Below are 27,320 nucleotides of genomic sequence, written 5' to 3'. Positions count from 1 at the left end.
AGTGTCTGACATAATTCAGCAACCACAAAGAGAGGCTTAAAATAGGAAGTACAAGCTCTAATTGAGTAACTTCAACCATAGCAATATAGTGATGAGAAAGGAAGCACACACAGTTCCCAGAGTATTATGCTAGTAAAATGTACATCATAAAGAATGTACACTCTTTATTGGAAACTATATTTAAATACTTTCTCCTTTTCACCACCTAGAGCTGCAGGGCAGGATCAACTACAGCTTGGACTATTCTTTTTTTCTGGCCTACGGAGTTTCCAGACATGGAAATCAGAAGAACCAAAATAGGTAGTTCACTCCAGAGCTGAATTTTCTCATTAAAAGCCTGTTCTCCTTCTGTGCTATCTAACTAGAAAACTCCTTCTTGCAATTTAAATGTATTGGGTTTTGCCCATCTACCTTGACCATAAGGAGCAAATTATTCCCGTCCTTTCTGTAGCAGCCTTTCAGGTCTTGGAAAGAAAAATTTTATTCCCCCGTAGTCTTGCCTTTTCTGCATACCCAAGTCTGACTTTCCTGATATTTTACAGATCTCTGCTCATTTCAGTATCTCTGTTGAACACTTATTCTAACTGGCCCACATATTTCTTGAAATGGTTGCTGTACATACAATTGCAGAAGAAGCCTTCCAGAGCCAAGAACAGCAAATATTGAAAACAAAATGAGAACAGAACCCAGGCTTTTTAAAGAGAAGTAGGGAAAAAAGAATATTTATTTCCAATTCAAGTTTTCTTATAAGCACTGTAGTCTCTCTGACAGGGCCATCAATTTTGAAGCATTTAACTTGCCAGCTGAGTATATTTTATATGCACTCTATACAAAACCAGATTAAAGTATTTATGTATCATGCCAAGAAGATTAGACCTTTATTAGTGAATAGTGTCAAACAAACTTCAGCACCTATTCATTTGCAAACTGTTTTGATGATTACAGTCATTATATACAGTGAGTCTCATAAAAATGTCACTTTTACAAATTTCTGAAATAGAAATCCACATCTAGGTCGTGATGTTTCTTTCTGGTTACAAAAGTCTATTCTGCTTATGATATTAAGTTAAATATAAAGCTCCTTATTTTGTGACAACTGAAAGAAAAAGATTTACAGCTAGTTTACTCTCCTAAGCCAGAGGAGGTGCAAAGAGCCCAATCTTACTACATTTCAGAAGTGATAAGTGGTAATATTCCCCTTTTCATTTCTACTGGGAGAAGACACAATATATTTCCTTTCCCAAGGATAAAAGGATGAAACCTGCAGAGGCTGCCTGGCAAACAGGCTTCATCAGTCAGCCTTTCTAAACTGCTCCACTCCCAACAGTTTAGCGGGTTCTCTCTGTCCTTGGACAGTCATGGAGGCAACTGCAAGAAACCACTCCCATCCTTTATTCACCAACTGCCAGATACCTCCCATCACACCTTCCTCTTCCTGCAGTGCTCAATAGGACATAATCCTTAAAATTAAATTTACTGTATAATCTCATAAGGGTTTGATGAACTACTCTCATGCCCAATTTCTGCTTCTCACCTGACAGCCTTCTCTAAGGACCTATTTTAGTCTTCTGACTCTTCAAAAGAGGCTTAAAAAGCACACCTCTTCAGAAAAAGCTGATCATTCATTTTCTCAAAATCAGTATCTCCTTTTTTTCTGTCTCAAGTTGGGCATAGAAAATCAGCGGTAACATTTGAAATTTTTGGCTTTGTTACTGAACAAAAATTACTGGGTTTTGTCCAAAATAACCAAGCGTCACTTAAATAAACTTCTTCCAAATGTAAATATCTTTGTATAAAAGAAACAGCTTCCAAAACCTCTGATTACTACTAGAAGGTGTGATACATGGAAGGGTTAATAGCATACAGACAGCAGCAGTATTAAAAATTCCATAAAAACAGCGTAATTTTAATGGAACAGCATAATTTTAATCCATTGCAACAAAAAAATACACCTGCTCACTTGATGAGGCGCAAGAAGTGGACATTATCTACCTGGAATTCTCCAAGGCTTTCAACATGGTTTCCCACAGCCTGCTGCTAAAGAAACTAATGTGTTACGGTTGGACCAGACAATCCTTGAGGGCCCTTCCAACCTGGTATTCTATGGTTCTACGAAAATACAACATACCGCATTTCCCATCATGGTGTAGGACTTCCCAGATCCTGTCTGTCCATATGCAAAAACACAGGCATTATAACCTTCAAAAGCAGATTTAAGCACATCCTTACCAAGATTTTTGAAAACCTAAAAATAAAATAAAAAAATATTTAAGTCAACAGAAGCTTGCGGAAAAAGATTGTCATCAGTCCAGCATGGCAAATATTGAAGAATACCACAACACAATGGCAAAACACAGTGATATTTACTACAGTAGAGGACATTAATACCTCAAATAAAATACCAAATCTCACTACCATATTTAGTTTACAGCACTGCAGTGGTTTATTTTTACTTCTTTCTCTGTCACAGAATACTTGACATGTTAAACTGCTACTTTCTTTTCTAAAGCCCCAATTTCTTTCAGGAATCTCAGCTACTGCATTCACTTCTCATTATTGTTAATATCTACTCACTTTTTGTATCTTCACCAACTCTCCACATTCTGCAAATAACCAGTCGCCTCTCAAAAGGAAACATTTTGGTGATCCCATCAGTTTCTTCCTTTGTCTTTTTGGAGGGTTTTGTTTGGTTGGTTTTGGTTTTTTGCCTTAATCAAGTGTAAGAACATGACCCGTAGTCTTTGTATTTTCCCCCTAAGTGGCTTTCATGTAACAATGCTTTTTAGGCTAGCAAACACATCTCATAATATGGGCCTCTGTTCTCACCTAATGAATTCAGCTCTCACCAGATGTCTTCACCACCTTCCTCTACAATACTGCCTCCAAAATCCCTCACAGATTTGCCAGACTTTTTATTACCATTTCAGTACATACCCGTCACTGGGCAAGCAGTAACACTTCATGCAGCATTTCTCTCAATTAAAATATTAATCTGTTTCTCACCATCTAGACATGATTTTCAAAAATCTCATAGATGCTTCACACAGTTTGGCTACTAGTCTGCACTTTACATGGTTTAAATCCGCCAAGGCATACAAGCCATTTTTAATAGTGAATGGCACACGCACAGTATAATCTCACAGCTTCTCCCTGGAAGGAGTGCTGGGTAATTTCTTTAATCACTAATCTTCAAACATGCCTTTGGAATACTTCACTTGATCTTCCCCTCAAGCAATGGAGTTACAGTGCTGTAATCAGTTATATTCTCAAAAAGAAGAACATAAAGATCAGCCAAAGCAACTTTATTCTTTCCCCTCTTTTTCTCTGTGTCTAAGTTTTTACCTCACGAAGTCTTTCTGCACTACTCTTTTGATGTAATTTTCTTTTTTAAAAAATTGTGTTTGTCTTGCATGTGATTTGAGGTAGTGTATAGAAAAGGTACAGTCAGCTTTGTCTGAACACAAAGGCTTAACACACAGGTTAGAAGAAAAGACTGTCAGGATGGGACACTGGTTTGTCACAAAAGGGCAGTAAACATCAAAATTCTATTTGTTTCTCTGTCAGGAATACAAACTAAGAAGCTTGATGGCAAATTGCCATATCCACTCTAACTTTGGAATACTAAAGTGTATTTTGCATCTACAAGGCATATTAATAAGGTATGTAGTAGCAGACAGATTTTCACTTCTTATTTTTCTGCCTTTCAAATGGAAAAAAGTAACGACCACGAACAAAGGGCACTAGGCAACCACATCACCAACAATCAAGATCAATTTTATTCCCTGGCAAGACGAATGTGAAAAATATGCCCTTCTATGCCATTGGTGCAGTAAACTGGAATTTCTGCAGCAACTTGATAAGAGCTTAACTACAAAGTCTTCCAATTAAATATGAAATTATTAACACAAGCAAAATAATAGCTTGTGCAGCAAGGAATTGCAGTTTAGGAATTACACTCCTATGGTTTAAAAACTCCTTTTGTTTTCAAAGTGCTGCACAGTGTAAATAAAACAACACCTGAAAAACAATATTTTTGTAGCTGAGCAAGAGAAGTTCACATTCCTGCCAGTACAGATGAAGGAGGTGTCCAGGGTTGTGGAACACACTGTAACAGCAAAATATTGAACACAGACATTGAAGCCATGTTTATGATTTATCCTATCACTACCAATCATAAAACTCACAGCTTTAAAAAATTATTGCTCAAGGCTGCTGCAGCCACCACTACATGGGCATTTTAATTTTTTTTTTCTATAGACTCCTGACATGGGCAAGTTATAGTAATTTTGCCTCTACCTGACCCACTCTGAAGCAGGCAAAATGGCACCAGAAGGAAAAACTTTGAAAAGGGAAACTTACCACTTATACATGGAACCTGGACATCAGTATAGACTACAACATGGATATCTATCTGTATGCATTTGCAAATGGCTGTTTTAACAAGAATTCATTGTTTCACAGCAAATTTGGATTCTGGAAATAACCTGTACTGTAACAGCAAGAGCCTACTAACTCTATGAATCTCTTCCTGGGGCTCCTCTAATGAGGTCTTGTTAACACAGCTTTCCAGAAGTACTAAAGGCATGCATCTAGAGGACCCAAGAATTAAATATCCATAAATATAAGTCACAACTGGTGCATAAGAAGAAGCTTCATTTAGAATCAGAGCAGAAAAATACAGGATCAAAGCTGCTTTAGTTAAAAATAAATAAATAATTGACTCTGCATGCTCAATTTAAAGCATTTGCTAAAATTCTAGCAAAGCCATCTGGCCTGAAACACCTGCCTAAAACCATTCACTAGAATGTCGGGTTCAATACATTGCTCTCAAATACATTACTACTTCAATTTGCCACAGTGCCGAAGTAATCTGGGTATTTCTACATTGATGGCCAAATAAAATGTATACTTCCTAGTACTTCAGAAAACATAGCAAAAAATGTGTTACTTAAAAGAACATCATCAAGAAATAATAATCCAGAAAGTTTAAGAATATAAATGATCAAATACTTGATCCCTAGCATCTCACTGAAATAAAAGAAGCATTCAGAAACTAAGAGGACCTATCACTTACCCTGATGGTTAAACAAAAATTCCAAGTCTAAATTCCCCATCGATTACAGTCATGACATATATGATGGCAAAACTTGTCATTCTCATAAATATTTAAAAATGGCTTCAACTTACTGTTTCTTATGACTAGTTTTAATTGTGAGGCTTTTTAGGATTAGCCATGACCGCATCCCTGATTTCGAGGGTTCCTGAATAGATGGGATACATACTAAGAATCTATGTACCGTATGTACCCATCAGGCTTACAGGATATTCAGTAAGCCATTGCATTATTTTAAGGGGAAAGAACTACTTGAAGCTTACAGCATCAAAACCAAAAGAGAAGATAGCAATCACAACTCATTTGAGCTTCACTTCATAAATTTATTATGGAATGGGAAAGAACTGAAAAGTTCAATGTCCACATGAAATGCAAGGTCAGGCAGGGTCTATCTGTTCATCTGAATAATGCCTACAGATCCAAGTTTAATTTTCTGTTCTGAGTATGCAGGAAGAAAAACTGTTTTGTCCTTTCGAAAGCTGAATACTCACGGGAGGAGGAAAAAAGAATCTTCTTCAATGTGTACCAAGGCTTTTGGACCAAGGTGGGGGGAAAAAAAAAAAATCCACACCACACTTCAACCAGATAAGAATGTTTCTAAGTGAATTAAAGTTCTATGCTGTTTCTCAAAAGTGATTTTTTTCTACATCTTTTCAAAACCAATTTCAGTGCTCAGAGATGTTTTCTAACTTGACATTACAACACAAATCAGACAAAAGAACTTGAAAGAAGGCATTCAGCCTGCTGTATTAGAAAACATACCACTTACATTGTTAGGTAAGGTAAAAAATAAAAGAAAACAAAGCCAAATTCAAACTCTTACATAACTAGAAAATTTCTAAATACAGAAGAAGCACTTTCAATGGAAAGAAGTTTCATGGAATGCTTTCAAGCCAAAGAGAAGGGAAAGGAAAAAGATCAATTATTAACATTCATTAATCCTACCATTTCTTGACAAACAAAGCTGGGATTTTTACTGTCTGCCGAGAAATAGGAAAAATCATAGGTAAATGTTTTCGTTCTTTCTCGTCCTGTGTCTCCAGTAGCACCCTCTGGTACCTATTAAAAAAAGAAAATAGAGTTGGTACAACACATCCTGAGTAAGTAATTAAAAACATTTGACAATAAATAATCAGAATGCAAATTTAACATAACACTATACACATTTAGAAATGTATAATGACAGGTCAGATTATGATTCCAACAACAGTGACAAAAAATTAGGAAGAGGTATGCCCTTCAGCAAGAAGGACAGTCGCATCATAAAGCAGCACAGCAGGAATTTGGATTTTAGCTTACTGCTTCTAACCCCCAGCACATTTTTGTCACAATACTTAGGCCCAGTTAAATGGGTCCACATATGACGTTATTATAATCAGGGATTATCCTACACATATAATTTACAGGAGCCAGAGAGACGTTTGCACTGTGAACAGCACTTCAACGTGAAGTCATAGTTAAAAAAGTGTGACATACCTGCTGTTTAAGGTAATCATCATGTTCGAGACATGACAGCTGGCACTGTACTTCAGCAATATTCACCATGCTCCAAATGAATCTGAAGAAACTACACACTGAAACTCCTTTTCATATATTAGTCATGAGAAATTATCTTGCAAAAGCCAATTTGCTGCACATGGTTTCTCTTGCTGAGAGAAATGTTAAAATATACTATCAAAAGGTTATAGCAAGTGATGGTTTCTTTGGGTTTGGTTCATTTTCATGGGAATTCTATAGATGAAGCAAAGATTTAACAGCTATCAGAAACATACCTCTATGCTATTGTTGGCTTTCATCTCCCAGCTAAGTAATAACCTGAGTGATAAACCTTTGAAGAAATGATGAGATCGAGCCCATAGAGTAGTCTTCAGAAAACCACAGTGTAGCACGTTAACAGTGTAACCTGTTTCCCCAAAGCATTACTTTAACACTGTATGTTAACAACTAAGGGCTGTTGACCACAGTGCAGCAAGCACCAGTTTTGTCCAGTCATATTTTTGCAGCTGTTGAGTTATGACTTCCTTTTTTAAATTGTGTTTACTCACCTTTAAGTTTGTGATCGTTGTTTTATTTTTTTCCATTGAAATAATAAACTTTGCATTAAGATCTTTCTCCCTGAAAAAAAAAAAAAACAAAACCAGATTTGAGTATGTTAAATGAAATATATCACACTTATCCACAGTCATATTTCCACCCATCAGCCTGCCACAGTCAATTATCAGATTAATTAATTTTTATTTTCTTTTTTAATTCTTGTACACAATGTTTATTTACTTCTATGGCATATATTTGAAGTACTTGGACTTGCCTACAAATCCCTTCATCTAGAAACAGAGCAGAAGCTTGAGGAAACCTGCTTCAGAAATTTAACTCTGCAAGTCAATTAAGTGGTTTGTTCTTTATTGGAAGTACTCTGATCCAAAGCCCAGTTAAAGTCAAATATGTGGTTCTAAGGAAGGGCAAAACAGAACGCTACAAGTCCCAGCTTCTCACCAACATTCCAGCAGCAGCAGTTCTTACTTACCCATATAGTCTAGGTGACAGGGACTGAATGTTTAAACCACGAAAACCTAGCATTTTAAAACTCTCTCAGAAATAAGGTACCAAACATGTTTTGAGTTGTGATGCATCATAGCAGTAAAGGAGAGAGACTGTACTACAACAGAGAATTACATAAGTTTGTGGCTTCCCAAAGCACAAGCATGCCAGGAAGGAAAAAATCTAGTTCCAAAGAAGTGTTTTCATGCACTCACATTTATTTCACAGTTGTTTTTGACTATTTTCAAACAGACCATAAAAAATTGTAAGCTTGGTGTCTAAACTCAGCATGTAACAACCTGCTTGCCAGAGATGCAATTTTGCGACTGTTAGTCATAAGAGCATTACAGGCTGCTCCTCAATGACAACCTTGAGTATAACACTTCCTGTGCTAATGAAAACATGCACATAGAAAATAGAGCCAGAAGGGAAAGATGAGCAGCACACAAAACCTCACTCCTCAAATGTTGACACGCCTGTCCCAAAATCATCTGCTAAGTCACCTGACAAACTGGCGTGCCTGACCAGTGCAGAGCAAAGCAAAGGGCTTTAAAGCAATAAAGTACTGCTCCACCGTATCACACAATATCTCAGCAACTACTGGATATTCACTTGCATCAGCACAAAATGCAAAAGAGAAACTTCTTCCCAATAACAGGACAACCAATTTCAGGATTTTAATGTTTTTCTTCTTCATGGTACACTAGATCACCCAACTCTGTGTTCCTCCAGCTACTCTCTGTTCATACTCAGTTTTCCAGCAGAAATAGTGAAGCAAAGCAAAACCCATTTTAAAATCTACATTAATGAATAAAGATTAGGCAAATAAAAGCGCTTAATTAAATATCAACACATTAGGTTGACAATCAACACATTTTCTAAGCTAATAAAGGAGATAATTGTAATAATTACAGCATTAATTATACAGCTGAATTTAGATCTACCATAGAAAAATTTGAGGCATGCCTTATGATTACTAGATCTAGACTTAAGATACTGAAACACCAAAATACAGCTAAAGACAATATACAGAGAAATGGAGAAAAATGTCTAATGGTATTTTTTTGTAGGAAATAGATTTTGGCATCGCAGTAGCGCAGCCTGTGGATGGCTCCCAGTCATCCACCTTCTTCCACAGCCTCTACCTGTCTGTAGCTATTTGCTCAGCAAAGGTGTAATAAGTAATTTGGCCCAAGTAAATGGTCAATCCTACTATAAAAATTTGTTTCAAATATAAACTGTAACTTGCTTCCTCTAGGAAGTCTGTAAGGACCCCAGGCAGGAAGGACCCTAGGCCAGAATTATTGCTTTTTTTATCTCTATTTCTTCATGCTTAAGGTGTTCAAAGGGAAATAATCGAGTATGCTAGTGCTTTCTTTCCAAACCTAGCCAGCTCTCCATATCACTCTGCTAAAGCTACTCAATAATGGAATGGTGGTACACAATGTTTAAAGTCTAACACCCATATATGAACTACACAAAACTCTGAAAAGCTTAAAGTAATTAATTTTGTGATACTACTGAAAATATTAGTAAATATTAATAAAGAATGAGGATATCAAAGGTTTTTTTAAAAGGCCTTGGAAAGCACTAGCCAATAATACAATTCATAAATAGAATTTTGCATTCTTCAAGGAGAAGAGCTAGTGAGAGGACAACCTAAATTAGGAATATAGGATCAGAATAAATTAGCCAACCTGAGAGAAGTGGAAAAAAAATTAACAGGAATCAAATACCCAAGCTTCATTTTAATATGAGACAGCCGAGCATAATTTATTGTACACTGTAGTGGGTTGAACCGGAGTTCATGGACAGTCTTTTAGACTAATGACGCTTCTCACAATTTACATATTTAAACCGCGTGGAAAGGCAGGAATTACCTTTCGTTCCAGCTCGCCTGCCAGAAGGCGAGGGGGCCTCGGAGCCTCCGGGCTCCGTCGGGCCGGGGCCCCTGCGCCTTTTCCCAATGCCACGGCACGGACCCTGAGTCGCTGCGCAGGGGGAACTATCACAGAGCCACAGGCAGCTAAAACCAGCCATGGACTGCCACACAGCTAAACCCATCCAGCGTGGCTTCCTGGGACCGGCGGGTCCCTCTCCTCTCCACGCAGAGCCAGCGGGAGCTGGCAGAGCCTCCTTCTTGCAGCCAGCACACTTCGCGCTGAACTGAAGAGGACACCATGCAGCCAGCAGCACAAAGGGAGCGAGGCTTCCTCCACCTGAACAAGAACACTCTTCAACATGGCAGCTTCAGAGTCAGAGAGGAAGAGAAAGTGAGTCATGTGAGACGAAGCTGAAAATGGCAACGGGAGAAAAGAGAGCGGTGCCGTGTTTTTCGGATGTAGCATAAAAAAACTTCTTGCATGCCGTGGTAAGAAACTGTAATACCACAAACTATTTGTCTCTTTAATCCATTTGAAGTACATGGGGGGATGGAGAATTCACGTGTGACCCGTGAAAATTGTGAAGAGTGCCTATACCAGGCTATATAGAAGCAGTGAGAGGCTTTTAGAGACTTGTAGCGAAGACAGCCTTTGTGTTCAGGACAAAATAACTCATCCTTAAAAAGATTAATAACCCCGTGTGATGGCCCATGTTTGGCAGTGTGAAGGAACTGTGAGATTTTTCATGGAAATGTTTTACACCACAGCAGAATGTTTCTTTCTGGTGGCAGTTTGGGAACCATGTGAAGCAAAAAAAACCCCTTTTTTCCTTAAGCATAAGAAAGAGAATTTTGCACGAACTGCAACACTGACTAGAATTCCATGTTCTGTTACCCTTTGTGCGAGTTGGGTAAAAGGAGGGAAGTGCTGGAAGAGAGGGGAGGTTTGCTTTAATTTCTTGTTATTTCTTTTTACTTTTAATTCTGTTAGTAATAAACTTGTTTTTCTTTGTACAGCAACTGTTTAAATTTGAACCTGTTTTGCCCCGCAGCTCTCTGGTTTTCCTCAGTATTTTATTTTCCCCTTATGAAAATAACAGATTTTGTGTGCTTGACGCTTAGCTGCGTCAAACCACGACATACACATACAGAGTTTGAGAGCATCCCATAAAAACAATTGCTTGCATGATGCCAGTTATTTCCAGGCACTCATTTAATGCAGTTCAGCAGGGCCAAGTCACTTTCAAAAAGTTTTGATTGCAAGTTCCACCTTAGTTAAAAGTTCAGCCTGTAAACAGCTGTACTGCAGTGCTGGGTAACCTTCAGGGTGAGGATAACCCTCCAGCATCCAGCAGCATTACCAGCATCCACAGGAACTATTTACCCTACCTCATCCAGAGATGAGCTTCAGCCATTAACCAAAGATTCTGCCCCTGCAAATTCCAGCCTCCATCACAAAGCAATATAAAGGGATCGGCTGCCAAAACTGGTTCACAATTAATGCTTTGATGATTTAAGAAATCCTGCTTCCCCCCTGAGCCAAATCTGCTCACACAGCAGCGCTTAGGGAGGGCCTCCAGACTGTTCTCAATGTTCTTTCATACAGCACATGGAGTTCCAGGATCACAAGGGAAGGAAACTTATAACCCGTGATCCCATGGCCCCTAACCAAATGACAAAGTGATCATGCAGGCAAGTTTCTTGGCACAGACACCAGGAAATACATCAGCTCAGTGCTGTAATTACCCCTCTACTATTGCTCAATTCAGCTAGTCATCCAGCAACTAACTGCAAGAAGGAAAGATGAACTGGGGGGATGAGGGGGAGATCAGAAAAACTACTTCAGATAATACTGACACTTTAATATAAAACTATGTCAATGTTAGTACCAGATATCCTTAAAAGAACTGGTATCCTTCTCCTGTAATTGACTTGCTAGATGGGTGTCTTGGTTTGAAAGACAGGTGTCTGCTAAGGAAGGCAGAAGCCTGCCTTGGAATGGCAGATGTAACCCCTTTCCCTCCGAGTTATGATTTTGAAATCAAGGGCTTTTCGGCAAAGATATGGGAAATAGGAATAACAGTTCTTTACTACTATATATATAACCCGTTAAACAAACAACAATAACTATGGCAGTAACAGCAAACCATCACAAACCCAGTGCCAGCCTTCTCGGCTGTCAGGCCCTTTCCCCTCGGGTGCAGTTCCGCTCGCAGCCGGCAGGGGCGCTGGCGGCTCCCGGTGAGCAGGGCAGGTGCGATGGTTTCCCCGCGGCTGCAGGGGGCGCTCCGGAGCGAGCTCGGGGAGCATGCGGCACTGGTGCCCTGGGATCCCGGGAGGGATGGAACAAAGGCTTCACACACCCCAGACAGCTGGCCCCGGTGGCCGGCTGGACCTTCGGGAACAGCAGGCTGGAGCGGCAGGGATGAGCACAAATCCTGGGTGGCAGACACGATGTATCCAAGCGGGGAACCCCCCGAGGTCTAGGCAGGCAGGGAGAACACGGCTACAACGCAGCGAAGGCTCGAATCAGCAGCGGGGCAGGGCGGCCACAGCCCGGCCTCCAGCGGGGCAGGGAAGGTGGGCCGGGGGTCCTGGGATCTTTCTCCGCAGAAAGAAAAACGGCCAAAAAGAACCAGGCTCCTCTCCCCCGAGAAGCCGAGAGCGAACTGACCCCACACCCAGGTGAAAAAAAAGAGTAGCGAGGTCTTTTGTCTTCTCTTAAGCACCCAGCGATTTGTATCTTAGTAACAGAATGGGGGGAAATTTCTTTAACAGAGAAAAAAAAAAACTAGATCTCTTAAAACCCCAACAATGCGTTACTTGGGCCAAGTTTTAATAATTTCCTCACAAGGGGAACATGGACTGTGAAAAACTGCCCTAAACTGAAGATGATTTAGAAGCTGTATCAAAACATGGCAGCTCATGGAAGAAGCTCCAACAGAGAGCTGTGTCAAGGTTCTTTCTCTCCCTCCCTTATATTCCCTGCTTATTTTGAGGGCAAAGACCAGAGTAGTTTTTGCATCTCCATGGGCATCTAGTCAAAACCATACTACAGACTGTCAAATATTAGCAGTATCTCCAGATTTCAAGGCAACTTCCAATGACCCCTGTTCATTAGGTCTCTTACCCACCCCAAAACTTTCTGAAGATCCTCCCACAGAAGGGAGAAGAGCATGAAAAAGTACTGTGACCTCAAATATAAATCAACAAAGGAAGCTTCATAAAAAGCTTTATTATTAACCTGCAAAATCTGTTTTGTCTTTTTCCAAGTTCATCTTTAAATTCCTTCCTTTAAGGTCCTTCAATGGAAAGTTATTTAAACAGTGGGTTTTTTATTAATCCATTCTGTACTATTCAGACATTAGAGTATTTATTATAGCTTAACCCACTAAAAATTCATGAGATTATGATTTCCTTTATGGGAATGATTGTGATTACCTGTCAAACGCCTCAGAAGAGAACAGAAAGAATGAGATGCATTTTATCCATGGGTTGGTAGGGAAAAACCTACAAGGACAGGACAGAAATTACAGTTTTCCCCAAAAATGTTTAAAAACATCACTTCAGCAAACCTCCAAGGCTGCACAGCCAAGGACACAGCCACTATCTGAACTGCCTGCAGAGCAGCTGTGTTGAAATAGGTGGTCTGTAACATATACTCTTGGAAATACACTTGACTGTAGAAATTTAATGGAAAATCTGTTGGAAGAGGATTATACTGAAGAGCAGATGTGCAATTCTGTTTTTCAACTACTCAAAAACAGTCTGAAAGTTCATAAAGCAACTCACGCTCAATAACTTCAGCAAAGTTCCTTCTACTTCTTATGTTTGCCTTTCAGGCACAATGTTAGTTATTTCCTGCTTTATCACTCTTCTTCTTCAAGGTGTGTTTCTGGGATCACAAAGTGAAAGCGTGGGAGTTGCTTAATAACCGGAAGAATTCAAGGTAAATTTAACTGAAAAACAAGCACAAAGTGTGGCACAGAAAGAACCTTTAATTGTCTGGTACCTTGATTACATAGTAACTGTGCATTTGCCCTGATGTCCCATCAAATTACACAGACCAAGAGGGCTTTCCTTTGTCAGAGGTAACTCAAGAAAGGAACATGAATTCAACTGTATACTTTTAAAAACCAAGCAAAAACCCTTCTACACAAGAAATTCTTCATCACTTTCTGTAACTACAGGAAAAGCAAAGTTGTTGCAATTTTAAGGATCACACAATTTCTCTTTCCTATCAGAGATTTGTTTGGTTTGGCAGGTTTTTTTAACTTCGTCAGTGTTTATCAAATCATTTTGTAGAAAGTACACTTTTTAAAAACACAATTCAATATCCAGACACAGTTAAAAACTGGTAGTCTGTAAATAAAATATCTTCATCACTCTTTGGGCTATGTTTTTCCATAAACATCAATAACAAGTAGTTTCAATGTAATGCTGGCTGAGACCTAAAACCAGAACAAATCAAGCAATATGACCTAGTGACACTACGTTGGAAATCCACTGTCGTTTGGGCCACTGGTACTACATGATTACACCGTATGAAAATCACAATTGTATCCACAGCAGGGCAATAGCAGCATATTCTGAGCTCCCTGAAACCAGCAGAGAAAAAGGTGAATGAATCTCTCCGAATCCTGATCTCCAAGTGACCCCATGGAGTTGACTGATATGGCTACAAGGCCATAATTAAATGGCCAAAGCCATGTTTACACTAACATGTTAGAGTTAACACCTACACATTGTACATCAAGCAGTGCAACCACAGTCAGAAGTCCGTCAGACTCAGTTTGAAAGGAGTCCTCGGGGCATCCAGTGACAGCTGGTAAGGGTAGCAGCCTCCCCCTTGTTCAGGAGAGCTCTGCAGGCTCCTTGACAGCTGTCCATTTTCTTTGATAGCACATCTTCTTTATCTTCAAGACCTCTACTACGCTGTCAAAGCTAGCTGACAGCAGCCAACAGATTCAAAATCCCTCGATGAGTCCAGGCTAGCTGACATGAACTGTGCCAGCTCTTGAGTTTCACCTCAGTTTCAGCCAGACAAGAAAACAGAAGAAAAAACTCCTGGAGACTGAAATGAAAAGAAACAGCTTTCTATAGATCAGATTGCATTTGTCTCAGTAAGAAACAGAAACTCTGCACCTATTTGGTACTTTAAAAGAGAATTTTGTCATAAAGCACATTTTTTATGGGCATAGGGTTTTCTGTGATGAACAGAATCTTCACAATTTGCTAGTGCAGATTTATGATGATACCTCCATTCCCTACTACTGGTTTAAAAAAAAAATTTGGAAAATTTTGAAAATAATTAAAAGAGAGAGTTCTGCTAGTCCCAGGGCTTTCTCCACTGTGCAGCTGAAACCAGAACAATAAATCCAGTGACACAGAATGCAGACACAGGGGAAATCTTGTATATGTCATGAAACAGAAATAATCTCTAAGTCTATACTAGTACACACATATTGGTTCTTGTATGAAGGACAGCCTAGATTAAACGCTTTTAGCCGTAAGAATAAATTTTACCAACAGCACTGAAAGCTAGCAGTTTAATATACTGCAGTAAGGCTCCTAAAAATTGAACATATAGGCGTCCTTGTGCTGCTTTCTGTCAAAGGATATCCAGCGTTTTTGGGAAAACTATGCACACTCGTAGTAACACATACAGACTGGTCACTATAATAAATCATGTACTTGACCTGTTTTTCTAATTTTTTTTAGCAACATTTTGGTAGCTCCACCTCCCAAGAACTCAGACCACAACTGGTGAGTGGCGACATATGCAAACCATCAGCAACAGCTAAGTTAAAGTTATTATAACTATACATGCTATGGTCAATGATCTCCCAATAACTGGGAAAAGGTTTTATCATCAATTAGAAGACTACCTCAACAGTAACTTTCCTGCTTTGCCTGCATAGTGACCAGGCTCAGTAATAGTCTTACCAGCGGGAACTAGACCTGCACAGCTAAAGTTTAAGATAGCCACATGTGAATCGTCTTCTTACACGTTTCTGATAGCAGCCTTTAAGAAAATGAAGCAAATGGCCATCTTTGGCAGAAGCAACATAAAATATAACCTCAAACACAACCGTTGATACGAATGACATTCTGGAATTCTGTTGTAACTATTATACTACTGTGAAGTTTATCTAGGACTCCTGGATACTTTGGTTTTAGTATCTTGTTTCTTCCAATTTGTTCTTTTATCCCTGCTATCCCAAGTCAAAGACAGTATTGTCTTAACCTCTTGTGTACAGTAAAACATGATTCCAAGATTCACTGTTTCCCTGCAGTGCCCTTGTCTTTTGGGGTAGGAAGTCCTCAAATTAGAAATTCGGAGGGGGGGGGGGAGGGGGAGGTGGGGCAGGATTGTGCCTGACTTCATGGCTCTTTTAGCCCCTCAAGTAATCCATAAGGCTTTTCTACTGTCATTTTTTTTCCTTTACTGAGACACACAGAAACAATCTGGACTGAACAACAAATGAATTCAGCTATGTGAGTACAAATATCTTTCCAATGTATAAGAATACAGAAAAATTATGGGTGTACTCCAGGTTTCTGCATCTCAGTATTGCTTTGTATTTACAACATAAACTCTCTGGAGAAGAGTCTTTGTAAAACTAACATTTGAAGTGTTTGACTCTTCAACAGTAAGAACTTCACCCCAGCAGCAATTAAGATGATGAGTGCTATTAATACCGTAAATATAATATAATATAATACCGTCCCGCAGCCTTGGGGAGGAGGAGAGAAGATCCAGCAGGCAGAAATCATGCAGCAAGATTGATTTATTTAATTATTTTACAAACTCTTTTATAGACTTTTCTTCATAGTTTAATTGGACAAGGATCAGCCACCCCTTGGGGGTGATTGGCTAGAATCCTAAAACATCCATTGTCAAAATATTTTTCTACTGTACTATAAACAAGACTTTTCAAGGTTGCAGGTGTTTCATTGTTTATAGAACTCTGCTACTATTTTCTGTGAGAGAGAAAAAGTCTCTCACGGACTTAGAAAACTGCAAGAAAATCCTTGCTAGTAGCATTTTTGTATCCACAGAGTGCCATCTATGCACTCTTTCTGTTAAATAACTCTGAAAAACCCTCTCTCAGTAAATAACCCCGGCTTTGTACTCACAGTTACTGCAAAATAGAGGACTTCGCTCTTCAATTCAGTCAGCTGTTCCCACCAACAATACCTGCCTTTCAGACACTCAGATTTCTAAGAATCTCCAAGTCCAAGAGCTCTGTTAGGTTAGAAGAGCTGAGTACTAATCCCATTTATTTCATAACTAGTCATAATTTCAAATAAACTAAGCCTGGAAAACAAACAGACTCACCTTTCTCTCGCTTCATTTCATCAGGAAAGCTACAATTCAGAGAGCCTTATTCACCCTTTTTTTTCTTCTGGTCTCAGGGAATTCTCAACAAAATGCATGAGTTAAAAGCATTTTATTGTTCATCATTTCAGTGATGTAACATGCATAGGTAGTCTGGCAACGTGTTCAATAATACTAAAATAAAGGACTTGGAAAACACTATTCCAAAACTAGGCTTTTAAGTTCAAAATGCTTAAGACCAGAAAGTTTTGGGGATTGCAAACTGTAAATGAGGCCAGTCTAAATACACTGCCCCACACATGTCCACGCTGCTACTGTGCTCCAGCCTTGCTGGCACTGGAAGGTCTTTTGTTCTTCAGCACTCTGGAGGGGGACAGATGAAACAAGGTAGTGATTGTGACAAATCCACACACTTGAAAAACTTTAGAAGTATTTGCATTAAAGCACTAAAGAGGACAGAAAAATAAGCACATGTAAGCAGAGGCTGTAAGTGGGCTTCCCAACTTCTGATGGTTTATGGAAAATTAACTGTCACTCCCAGCTATTAACTCTTCAGTTAGTGGGAATCCAGTACTTGGCCGAAACTCATTGGAGCTTCTTCTGCAGCAGACAAGTCTGCTGCGGTTTTGCTGCTCACCAACACAAGGATAAAGCTCTGCACTTGGGACTCTTCCTCCTGATCCATCTTCTTTGATACATGAAAAGAGCAAGATCCCATTTTAAAGACTGCATACCCCATTTATTCTCACGTATGTGTATAAAGCTGTGCAAAACCCACTGAAGAGGAGGTCTGAGATAGAATGGCAAGCACAGGAGCTACTTAACAGTCAACCAGGTCTAGTCTCACTTTCCCATTCAAGCAAGATTTCCTCTAATGACTTTCTTAAAAGGTATTAGCCCTACCCAACTGCCTGAGCTTTCATTCCCCTCAGGAGATACTTCCTCAACCTGCACTACCTCACCAGCAGTAATTCCTTAGATACTGTTTAAGCTGATCCATTATTAGCTTCATTCCATTACTCCAGAGATATTAAGAAGGAGCCATAACTAAGTATTTAATCTCTCTTTCAACATTTAAGCCCTGAAAATATGTCTAGATTTGCATGTCCTAATCTGTTCTGGTAGTCATAACATATAGAGTACACATGCAGCGTGATATTCTTTGAATCAAGGACTCCCATCATTTTTGAGATCTTTTCCAACGTAATTCAGATAATGAGGTTCCAGAAACAGGATTTTATGAGATATTAACACATGAGCTTGCTGGGGGAAGCACCAACCACAGCTTCAGTGTTTGGCTCTGCAATGTATTTGCAAACAGGGATTATATTGAGAGTGCAGCACACTCCTAAGTTCAAATCCATTGCTTCTAAGCAGAAAAGCTTAACCACCAAGAGAAAAGGCATAGAAAGAAGAGGAAAACAAGTCACTAACATTCAAAGACCATGTACTTTAGCACAGGTGAGAAACAAACACCAGAGAGTGCTGGAATTCTCTAGTGCTAAATCCTTACATTTCAGCTCTCTAAGTTTCCCTAACCCCTAAGTTTCAGCTTCCTTGAGCACTGCTGATATTTGCTATTGTGAAAAAGCCTAAGGAGAGTCCAACAAGTTTCTCTAGAATATCCTGACCTGTGGCATCCAAATTCCCAGTCAACTCTGAGCCTTGCTGATGGCTTCTCTACTTGACTTGAACTTATTTTAGCAAAGGACACTCTCCTCAGACCCTGCTCCTTAACCCAGCTGTCCAGTACTGTGTTTTACCACCCCTTGCCAAACACATGGTTAGATCACCTCCAGCTTAAGCTCTTCAGAAGAGCAACTGTTCTGCTTTACACTTGCAATGTTCTCCTTAAATTCCTGAGTAAAATAACTTTGGTGTTTTTCCCCTCACCTCCCGACTGCTTCTTCCATTCCTACATAAACAGACCTGAACTATTTATCTACCACTTACTACTCTTAAACCAAAAAAAAACCTTAAAATACATTAAGATTTCTGACAGCTCTTATTCTTATCTCTGACAACCAAGACTTTTCTGTAAGGCCACTAGGCTTTTTTTTTTTTTTTTTTTTTTAATAGTCCTTCGAGTCAATGCTCTGCTATGAGCAAGCTGTTGCTTCTACTTCATTTGCTTCAACAGCAGATTCTCCAGCCTTTCCTCATTTTTTAATGGTCTGCCTACAGCCTTATAACCCAGCTTACTACATCCCTTTCTCAAATATATTATCTGTATAGATACCATTTAAAGGAGCCTCCCAATATACAGCACCTCTGATTCCCAGCAAACACTGCTATCTCAATGGCGTCTTCATTCCAGAGCTACAGACAGCAACAACAACAGCCATAAACTACCATCTCTGAGACTGATGTAATCCTTGAGGGCATTTTTACCTAATCACAAATGTTTATGTCATCATCTATTGTTGAGACCAGTTCTCAAAGAACACATTCTCACCACGTCTGACATCAAGTACCACCAAAACCAGGGACCAAAAGTCCCCCCAGAACAGGTACATCTCCATGTCCTACCCACCTCTTTTTTCTCTCAAGTTTTACATCTTGAACACATGGACACACAAAAATCATGTCATTTCACCTAGGGTAAAACACGGATCAGATTCCCTATTTTGTAACCCACAACTGAACAAGTACTAGGTAGCGATTATTAAGGAGAGATGACATAGACTTTGTCATGCTGATGTTCACTCCTCTGCTCCTCCCTGTAGTAGACGACCTATCCTGAGAAGATTCACGACCATACTGTAGAATAAAACTCTTCCTACAGTTCGTTCCTTTTGAAGAGGTGAGAGATAGAAAGTAAAAACATTTCTTGATGTATCTTACAAAACTAAGAACACTTTTTCTTTCAGACTTCAAGTGCTCTTAGTATCAAGTTTATATGATCCAGGAACTTGGATCAGTTTACACCATTATGCACTGATCCAGTGCTAACAACAGAAGCAGCACGCTGATGAAGAGACGTATATATACATATATGCATAGCTTACTTTCAGGGAGAGAAATGTATCTACTTTGAAAAAAAGGAAAAATCTGCCAGAGATTATTAAATATGTTCAAGGTTCTGAACACAAAATGTGGCAAGGTGAAAAAGCCACATTCAGAACAGTTAGTTCATCTTGCCAAATCAGTATCAAAGTAGATTTTTATTGGATTCAAACTCAACCACATAAACAGGCAGCAGCAAGACAGATGTACATTCACCCTAGGCACACCAGAGCCTCACCTTATGCTTAAGGATCTTTCAACTTCTTTTTATAGTAGAGAAATTGTACATGATTATAAATCAAATCACAAGCACCATTATTAAAATGGAAGTTCAAACAGTTACCATAGGAAATAGCAAACTCAGCTTGCTGATAAATGGTTTATCCTCATTGGTAGAGTAGTTCAGACAGTGAGAGTATTGCAACACTTGGCCATATTTAAAATCTGTTTCTGAGATCACTCTGGACACCTCTAAAGAGCAACAAACAGAAATCAGTGTTTGGAAACAGATGCAGTAAAAATTTCACCATGTACTTCAGAGATAGATACAATATTTAGCTCTGAGTGTCCTTCCTTCTAATCACTCCATCCTTCCTCACTGTACCTGTGATACACTGACGTTATATACATTTTGCCAAAACACTCTCTCTTTATAATCTTATGAAAATTAAAAACATACACAGGAACCTGAAAATGAAAAATATACAGTAACTGGTACTTTGAACACTGTAATTTATCATGACACCAATTCATTTCCTCTTCCCTGCACTGACAATTTTATAATGAATTTTCCATGCATGTTTTTTGCTTCTCAGTTCCAAAAAGGATGGGTATTTAATTATAAATGTCATACTCCCAGTAAGTTCCTACCTAAATCACTTGTAAATTAGAGGAAAGATGTGTGCCAATGTCTTTACAAACAATTTGATGGGTGTTAACGTCTTTGAAAAAGGTCTTAATGCCTGTACTGACTTTGGGCAGCAGGTTCCTTACTGGGCCCAGACAGTGTGTCTCCTGAAATAGATATCGGTTTGCACAAGCCTGCACTTCTGAACTTTGGGGTAAAACAGTAGGTTCAAGGATGGATATGGGGTACGTGGTTCGGGAAGGCTGTACCTTCCTAGAACCTCAGCCAATGGAGAAAGGAAGAGGGCAACATGCAGCCAGGAGTTTAGGATAAACGGGAGGCTGTGCCCTCCGAAACCTAGAGAGAGAAAAGCCCACGGCCGTGTGTCCAGTGGACTCTCTCCCTTTATTCGAATAAAGTTGAAGGACTCTGTTGGGGTTCCTCCTCCGTGGGGTCCGGGGGGAGGGGACCCTGGGGTAGAGGCGGGGTCTCCCTACTCCCTGGACAATCCCGTTCCCCATTGGTTGTTTTGTGTTCCCCTACCAGGGGAGGACCCTGGTTGTCCCGTGGTTGCTCAGTTCTTCGGCAGTCCCCTAGCCATGTGGCTGGAAAATAAAGATCTCTGAAACATCTATCAAGAATTGCTCCCTATTTCTTTCCATGGGCCTCGGTGTCTATACATGTTGCAGAAATCCCCGCTGCAACACTCCTCGGTCTCCTTTTTGGACATAAACCTCTGGCATTTGTGGATTTTCCTGACATAAACATTTAGAATGGAAATTCAGCTGGCTCTTCACTGTTTACTTGTTTATCTCTTTTTCCTGGTACAAAAACACTGCAGTCACAAGTTCCCTGTAAAACAAAACAGCTTCCTTTATATCTCTGTCCTTTGCACTGCACTATTAATTTGAGCCGTTGAAAATTCTGCTATTGATACCTACAGCCTGGATTGTACAAGCAGTTATTTTTAAAGATAAGATATTGGTCCTAAATTTCCCAAAGTACTCTGCCTCCAGCTCTGCATGTAGAGAAGTTGCTTAGACTTACAGGCATAACCATGAAGTTATCCTAGAGGGCCAACCTTACATCTAATGAATAATCACACAGACTGTATTTGTGGATTAAAGTATCAGATCTTAATCCAAACAAATCCCAGAATCACACAAAAGATGTCTCTAGGCAACAGAACATATTTTCTCTGTCTCCCCACTATCAAAAAGAAAAGTTTTTAATCTTCATGCCATAATTGTGAATGGCTGCATAACCACTTAGAGCACTACAATGTCTGTAAGGTACTTCTGCAACCCCCATTGGTCACTTCTGTTTGGAGAGCAAATCCGAGTGTGTACGTGCAGGAGAAAAAAACCTGATCATTAAACACGAAATCAAATTAGAATTTCTATTCCATTATATTGGCAGTAAGAAGAGAGCCAAGAAAAAGTCTAGGCAACTCATTTAAATAAATATCTAAAAACGCTGAGAGCACTGGATAAGCACAGGGAAGAACTTACTGCCGTGCAAACCCGTGTTCTGATGTCAGCTGCATCTTTTCAGGTAAAGATAGCACATGACCCTCATTTAGTTTGTTCAGACAGTTAAATAAATATTTCGTTTATGCAAATACAAGAGACAGACAAAAAGAGTTAAAAATCTGAAAAAGCTTGCGTCCTTGTATTACTTCATTAATTAAAAGCCAATCAGAACAGAGCTATCAGGTGTAAGAAATTGAGAGCCACAAGAATTAGTAACAGTATTTGGAAGAATCAAGTTGATATTTTCTCTAGTAAGTATCAAAACATTTTTTCTTATTTGGCATATTTTAGATGGTTTTATTTAACTGTCTTGGGGTGATTCAGAATAATACTGTATCCCGTAATCATCTGGGCCCAAAAAATGTTACTGTGTCTTTATGACCCTGCAGCCGGGAATCGGGGTGGGGGGAGCGGGGCAGGAAGTTGGCTTTTGGAGCAGGCGTTTGTTAAAAACTGCCCGCCCAGGTTCTTATCGCGGCTTTGCGTGGCGTGGTGTTTTCGCTCAGGCAAAGGTTTTTTTCCTTTCCTTTTTTTTTTTTTTTTCCCTCGGCTTGGAAAAGTTGCAGTGGCGATGTTTGGGCTGCCTTGAGGGCGAATTCCGCGGTTTCCTGTCCTAGACCCGGAGGCATCACGCCCTAAGTGGAGCGGAGAGACTCCAGCCCAAGCTGCCATTAACCGCGTCCAGCCGGGAAGAAAAAAGACACCGAATGCCCCGAGCCCAGCTGCCTCGCCTGCCGTGCCCACTATCCTCTGCCTTGCCGTAGGAAGGAGGGACGAGCCATCGGGCCTCCGTCTGCTGCTGGAACTGCGCCATGAAGCTCCTGCCTTCCTGACGCCATATTGTCTCTTTGTTCCAGTGGGGTGGTGAGGTCTAGCAGTTTGGTTTCTAGCAGTTATTTACTTTTTTTCCCTACCTCTTGGCATCCTGTTTGTTAATAAACGATGGGGGCTTTTTAACTTTCCTCTATTTCTATTCATTTCTTATTGGTGGAAAGGGATTATTGGAATCCTAAAGGAGATAACTCGTTCCAGTGTGTTCTCCTTTAAATTGTCTCTAACCAAGACACTGACAAAATTACAGAAGTGGCTTCCTGGAACGCTAATTGAATTCTAGTTTACATAAAGAAGAAACGTGACACAAAACGGAAGCAAGAAAATACTACTCCCTCTTGCTTCTTTAAAGACTCTGAATAGATGAACATAAAGCAGTGCATTTATTTGAACTGTGCAGATGCAGTGCATAATACAAAATAGAGAGCCAGAATTAGGCAAGGCTTAACAGCTTCCCAGATATCACACTATGCAGAAGACAGCGACTAGTAACTAGTCACCCAAAGTCATCTGTTCAGTGTGTGAGCAAATAGTGCCTCTAATCTGATTACACTTCTCTACAATCCCATTTTATGAATGCTTCTAGTAACGGTTGGAAAATGACCCTTAGAAATCATGGTGTCCAAAGCCATTGCCTTGCCAAAGCAAAAATACATCAAACACCCAGGCTCACCTCCCGGCAGGTTTCTATCCGATGACAAAAACCAAGGCTTCTGCCAGCTGGCAGGTTTTTTGCTGCCTTCACAGAAACTTACAGCTGTAAGCACAGACTGAAAGGCCGTCATGGCAATTCAGTGTTGAATGAGGGAAACCAAATGACAGATGGAGATTCACCAAGTAACTGAACTTTTTAAGCTCATGCTACGACTGTTTTCAAAGCAGTAACTGTAAAGCCATTACACATACTTTTATTACATTATGCAGAGATAGAGTCAAAAGATTTCAGTGTAACATCTGTGTAACGCAACTTGGGATCTTAACTCCAAGAAGAGCAGTTAAAGACTTTAACGCCACCACTGAAATGAACACATTCTTTACAGGTCAAGTCAGAGAACAAGAAGACTAAAAATAAATCACAGAAGAAAAAAAAAACCTAAAGTTTGTTATCTAAGCAATAGAATAGTAAGTAATCCTTAACAACCCTCTCCCCATCATGTTTCATTCCAAAATCCATGTTTGTGACTTACACAATTAGTAGTGCTATGACACCACATGGTGCAATTGCTGTGATGCAGGAGTCTTCCTATAACCATTCATCAACTGTGTCCTCTCTAATTAAAAATGACTCACGAAATAAGCTGCATTATATTATTAAACTTCAAACAAACCAAAGCAAATTTAACTAAATTAAATTTAACTCCATACAGTATCATGTTAAGGATTTTGAAATTAAGTGCTGGAGAATGAACAGCTGGTTGCAGAGTTCCTTTGAACAGGCAGAAAGCCCTTTCCTCTGTAAAATTCTCCAGGGACCCAAAAAAGGCAAAGGGACCACAGCTGAGAGAAGACATGTGCAAGGGAACACTTGCCAAGGTGCTCCTGCCTTGGCAGGGGGGCTGGACTAGATGATCTCCAGGGATCACTTCTAACCCTAAGAATTCTGAGAAACCACTAAGAAAAATATGGGTATTGCTCCTGGCTTACGGTTCACCAGGCCTTTCCTCTCAGGCTTAGGATCTCAGTTTTACAAAACACAGCATGAGTCCAGCAGTGACTGACAGAGAGGAACACCAGTGACCCCAGTGCTAGGTCCCACACCAAACACTGACTGTGCCTCTGAAAAAAATCAATACTTAAAAGCAACATTCCATGACACTAAATCTAGCTTCCTTATAGTGTTTCATAAACATCTAACATCATCCCATAAACTCCAAGGTTTTAGCAACATCAGCTGGTAGGCTCTTCACAGTTTGCATGGTCAGACAACAGTTTTCAGAGTAAGCCTGCTTGTTGCCACATAGCTGTGACAAAGACCATTTTTTCGGCTTGCCCCTTGGACCACACCATGCCTCTGTCTGCCCTGCTCTTAGGTTTGCCCTCTTCCATTGTATCACAAACAATTTTCATCATTTTCTAGGTATGCTTGGATCCAGCCCCATCCAAGTTATCCTCCCACATGCAGTAGAGACACCAGCTCCAAAGTCCTGGTCTGATATTTCTTTACAACATTTGCAAACTTCCACTCACAGGTCTGTGTTTCCACTGCCTATGACAATTACCAACCTTCTCTTCTGCCATATGCTTTCCATTTCTGTCTCTCTTTTGTCTCTTAGTAGATCACAGGTACAGTCCTCCTGCAAAACTTCTCAGTGCTACCAAAACATTGCACATAAGAAGTCTTATTACCCTAAAGACCTATGCTACCTGTTGTCAGAGGTTCTTGAAGGAAAAGTGGAGTATATATACAGAATAATTTTTAAAATTTTTAAGAACCATATTGTTAGACCCAGAGGAGAGGGCAGGGGGAAGCAAGAGGGTGTGACAAGATTATTCACCAACCCTGACCTCCAACCACTCAACTCCATCCACCTAAATTATTCAAAACCAACCTGCAATATTTTCCCCTTCCTACCTTCATGAGCTTTATTTTCATAAGGTTTGTCTTTCCCTCTCTGAAAACAAGATACTGAGTGACTTTCAGAACATAGCAAATCGTGTGTTTTAAACACCTGAATCAGATCAAGTGAGAGGAACAGTGAGAGTCTGATGGGCTGCCTGTGCTTTAAACCACTTTTCTTTTGAACTGGCTACATCTCTTCAGAACAAGGGAAGAGGAAGAGCACTGCCAGCAGAATCGGATCGTTTTCCACATATGGTTCTTACATTAGACCATTAACTACCATGCATATTATGCACATATTTCATTAAAGAAAACAGTGTTTATTTCCCAGACACACCTCAGGAAGTGGGTGATGAACTCCTGTCCATACAGTAAATGCAGCAGACTGTCTGCTTTATATATATATATATATACTTTGAGCTTAAGCTGATAACCTGTAACCTTAATAGCTCTAAATGAACTAGACAACACTCTCACGCGGGTAGAAAAGGCTGCTGTTTTCAGATGAAGTAGGTTTCTTTCACATTTTAGAAGCCTGGCTATATATCCTTGGCAGGTCCTTCCTCTCAAAGTTTTCCATCTTCACCAGAGTAACTTTTCCGTCATTACAGAAGGACCACACCAAGCAATGCTTCAGACCATGACAGAGTGAACTTCCCAGGCAAAGCCCCGTTCCTCTACGCTCCACCGGCGAGCCACTTCCCAACTTGCCAGGGAGGAAAAGCGCTCCCAGCAGTCGCTCCTGCCGGGCAGAGCGGATCAGCCGAGCGCCGGGAGCCCCTGAATTCCCGGCAGAGCTCCCCCTCCGCCTCCGCAGTGGCTGTCACCGCCCGCAGAGCCGGGACACGGCGTTCCTCACACCCCTTGTGAGCGACACCGGCTCCGGAGCGGAGAAGGCCGGGGCGGCACCTCACTCACCTGCGGTTCATTGGCCGCACTCGCACGGCCACCTTCACGGAGGCCATGGCTCATCCCCGCTGGCCCGAGCTGTCCTTCGCCACCGCCTCGCGCCCCGCCCGCCGCCAGGACGGAACGAGGCCACCCCCAACCCAGGCCGTGTCGCTACGGCGACCGCCACCCTGCCCCAGAGGGCGCTACGGCGGCCGCGCAAGGACATAACGCCCCGCGGCGTTCGGCTGCCCGGCCGCGCTGGGGCGGGGCGGGGGAGCTGCGGGAGGAGGAGACTGAGGTGCAGGCGGAGGAAGAGGAGGAGGAGGAGGCGGAGGACGGCCGGGAGGGGAGCTTTGAGAGGAGGGGTAGAAACAGAATACTGTGGGTGGGCATATGAGAATTTCTCCATAAGGCCATTCACGGCGGTATATTTATTTTTTGGAGGGGTGTATGCTCCTATACATATATACATACACACACACACACACACATGCATATATACATGTAGTCATCTATATATAGACACATATATACGTGTGTATATATATATATATTTATATATGTAGTCATATATATATATATATATATGCATATATCATAGTATCGCAGATTCAATTAGGTTGGAAAAGACCTCTGAGATCATTGAGTCCAACCTTTGACTGAACACCATCATGTCAACTAGACCAGGGCATGTCCAGTCTTTCCTTACACACCTCCCTGGGCAGCTCATTCCACTGTCTAATCACCCCTTCTGTGAAGAAACTTCCTGATGTCCAAC

General features: G+C 40.5%; 1 protein-coding gene and 2 long non-coding RNA genes across 3 annotated transcripts in view; 1 reads left to right on the top strand and 2 right to left on the bottom strand.

Annotated features, from left to right (window-relative positions):
• The window catches only part of KIF16B (kinesin family member 16B), a 171,806-nt gene extending 145,061 nt beyond the window's left edge, over window positions 1-26,745 (bottom strand). Inside the window, 4 exon segments of the mRNA XM_032103634.1 lie at window positions 2,129-2,245; window positions 6,059-6,172; window positions 7,159-7,228; window positions 26,570-26,745. Coding sequence (XP_031959525.1) covers window positions 2,129-2,245; window positions 6,059-6,172; window positions 7,159-7,228; window positions 26,570-26,616 — 348 coding nt within the window. The 5' untranslated portion in view covers window positions 26,617-26,745.
• Window positions 13,512-22,335, bottom strand: LOC116441577. Its single transcript, XR_004239154.1, has 2 exons — window positions 16,876-22,335; window positions 13,512-14,607 (listed from the first exon to the last, which is right to left on the bottom strand). It is a non-coding gene; the product is annotated as an uncharacterized LOC116441577 (long non-coding RNA).
• On the top strand, window positions 22,450-23,222 carry LOC116441578. Its single transcript, XR_004239155.1, has 2 exons — window positions 22,450-22,511; window positions 22,821-23,222. It is a non-coding gene; the product is annotated as an uncharacterized LOC116441578 (long non-coding RNA).
• Window positions 26,746-27,320: the final 575 nt, after the last annotated feature.

Source organism: Corvus moneduloides, chromosome 3 (assembly GCF_009650955.1).
Source record: "Corvus moneduloides isolate bCorMon1 chromosome 3, bCorMon1.pri, whole genome shotgun sequence".
NCBI lineage: Eukaryota > Metazoa > Chordata > Aves > Passeriformes > Corvidae > Corvus > Corvus moneduloides.
This window is presented reverse-complemented; position numbering and strand designations above follow the sequence as displayed.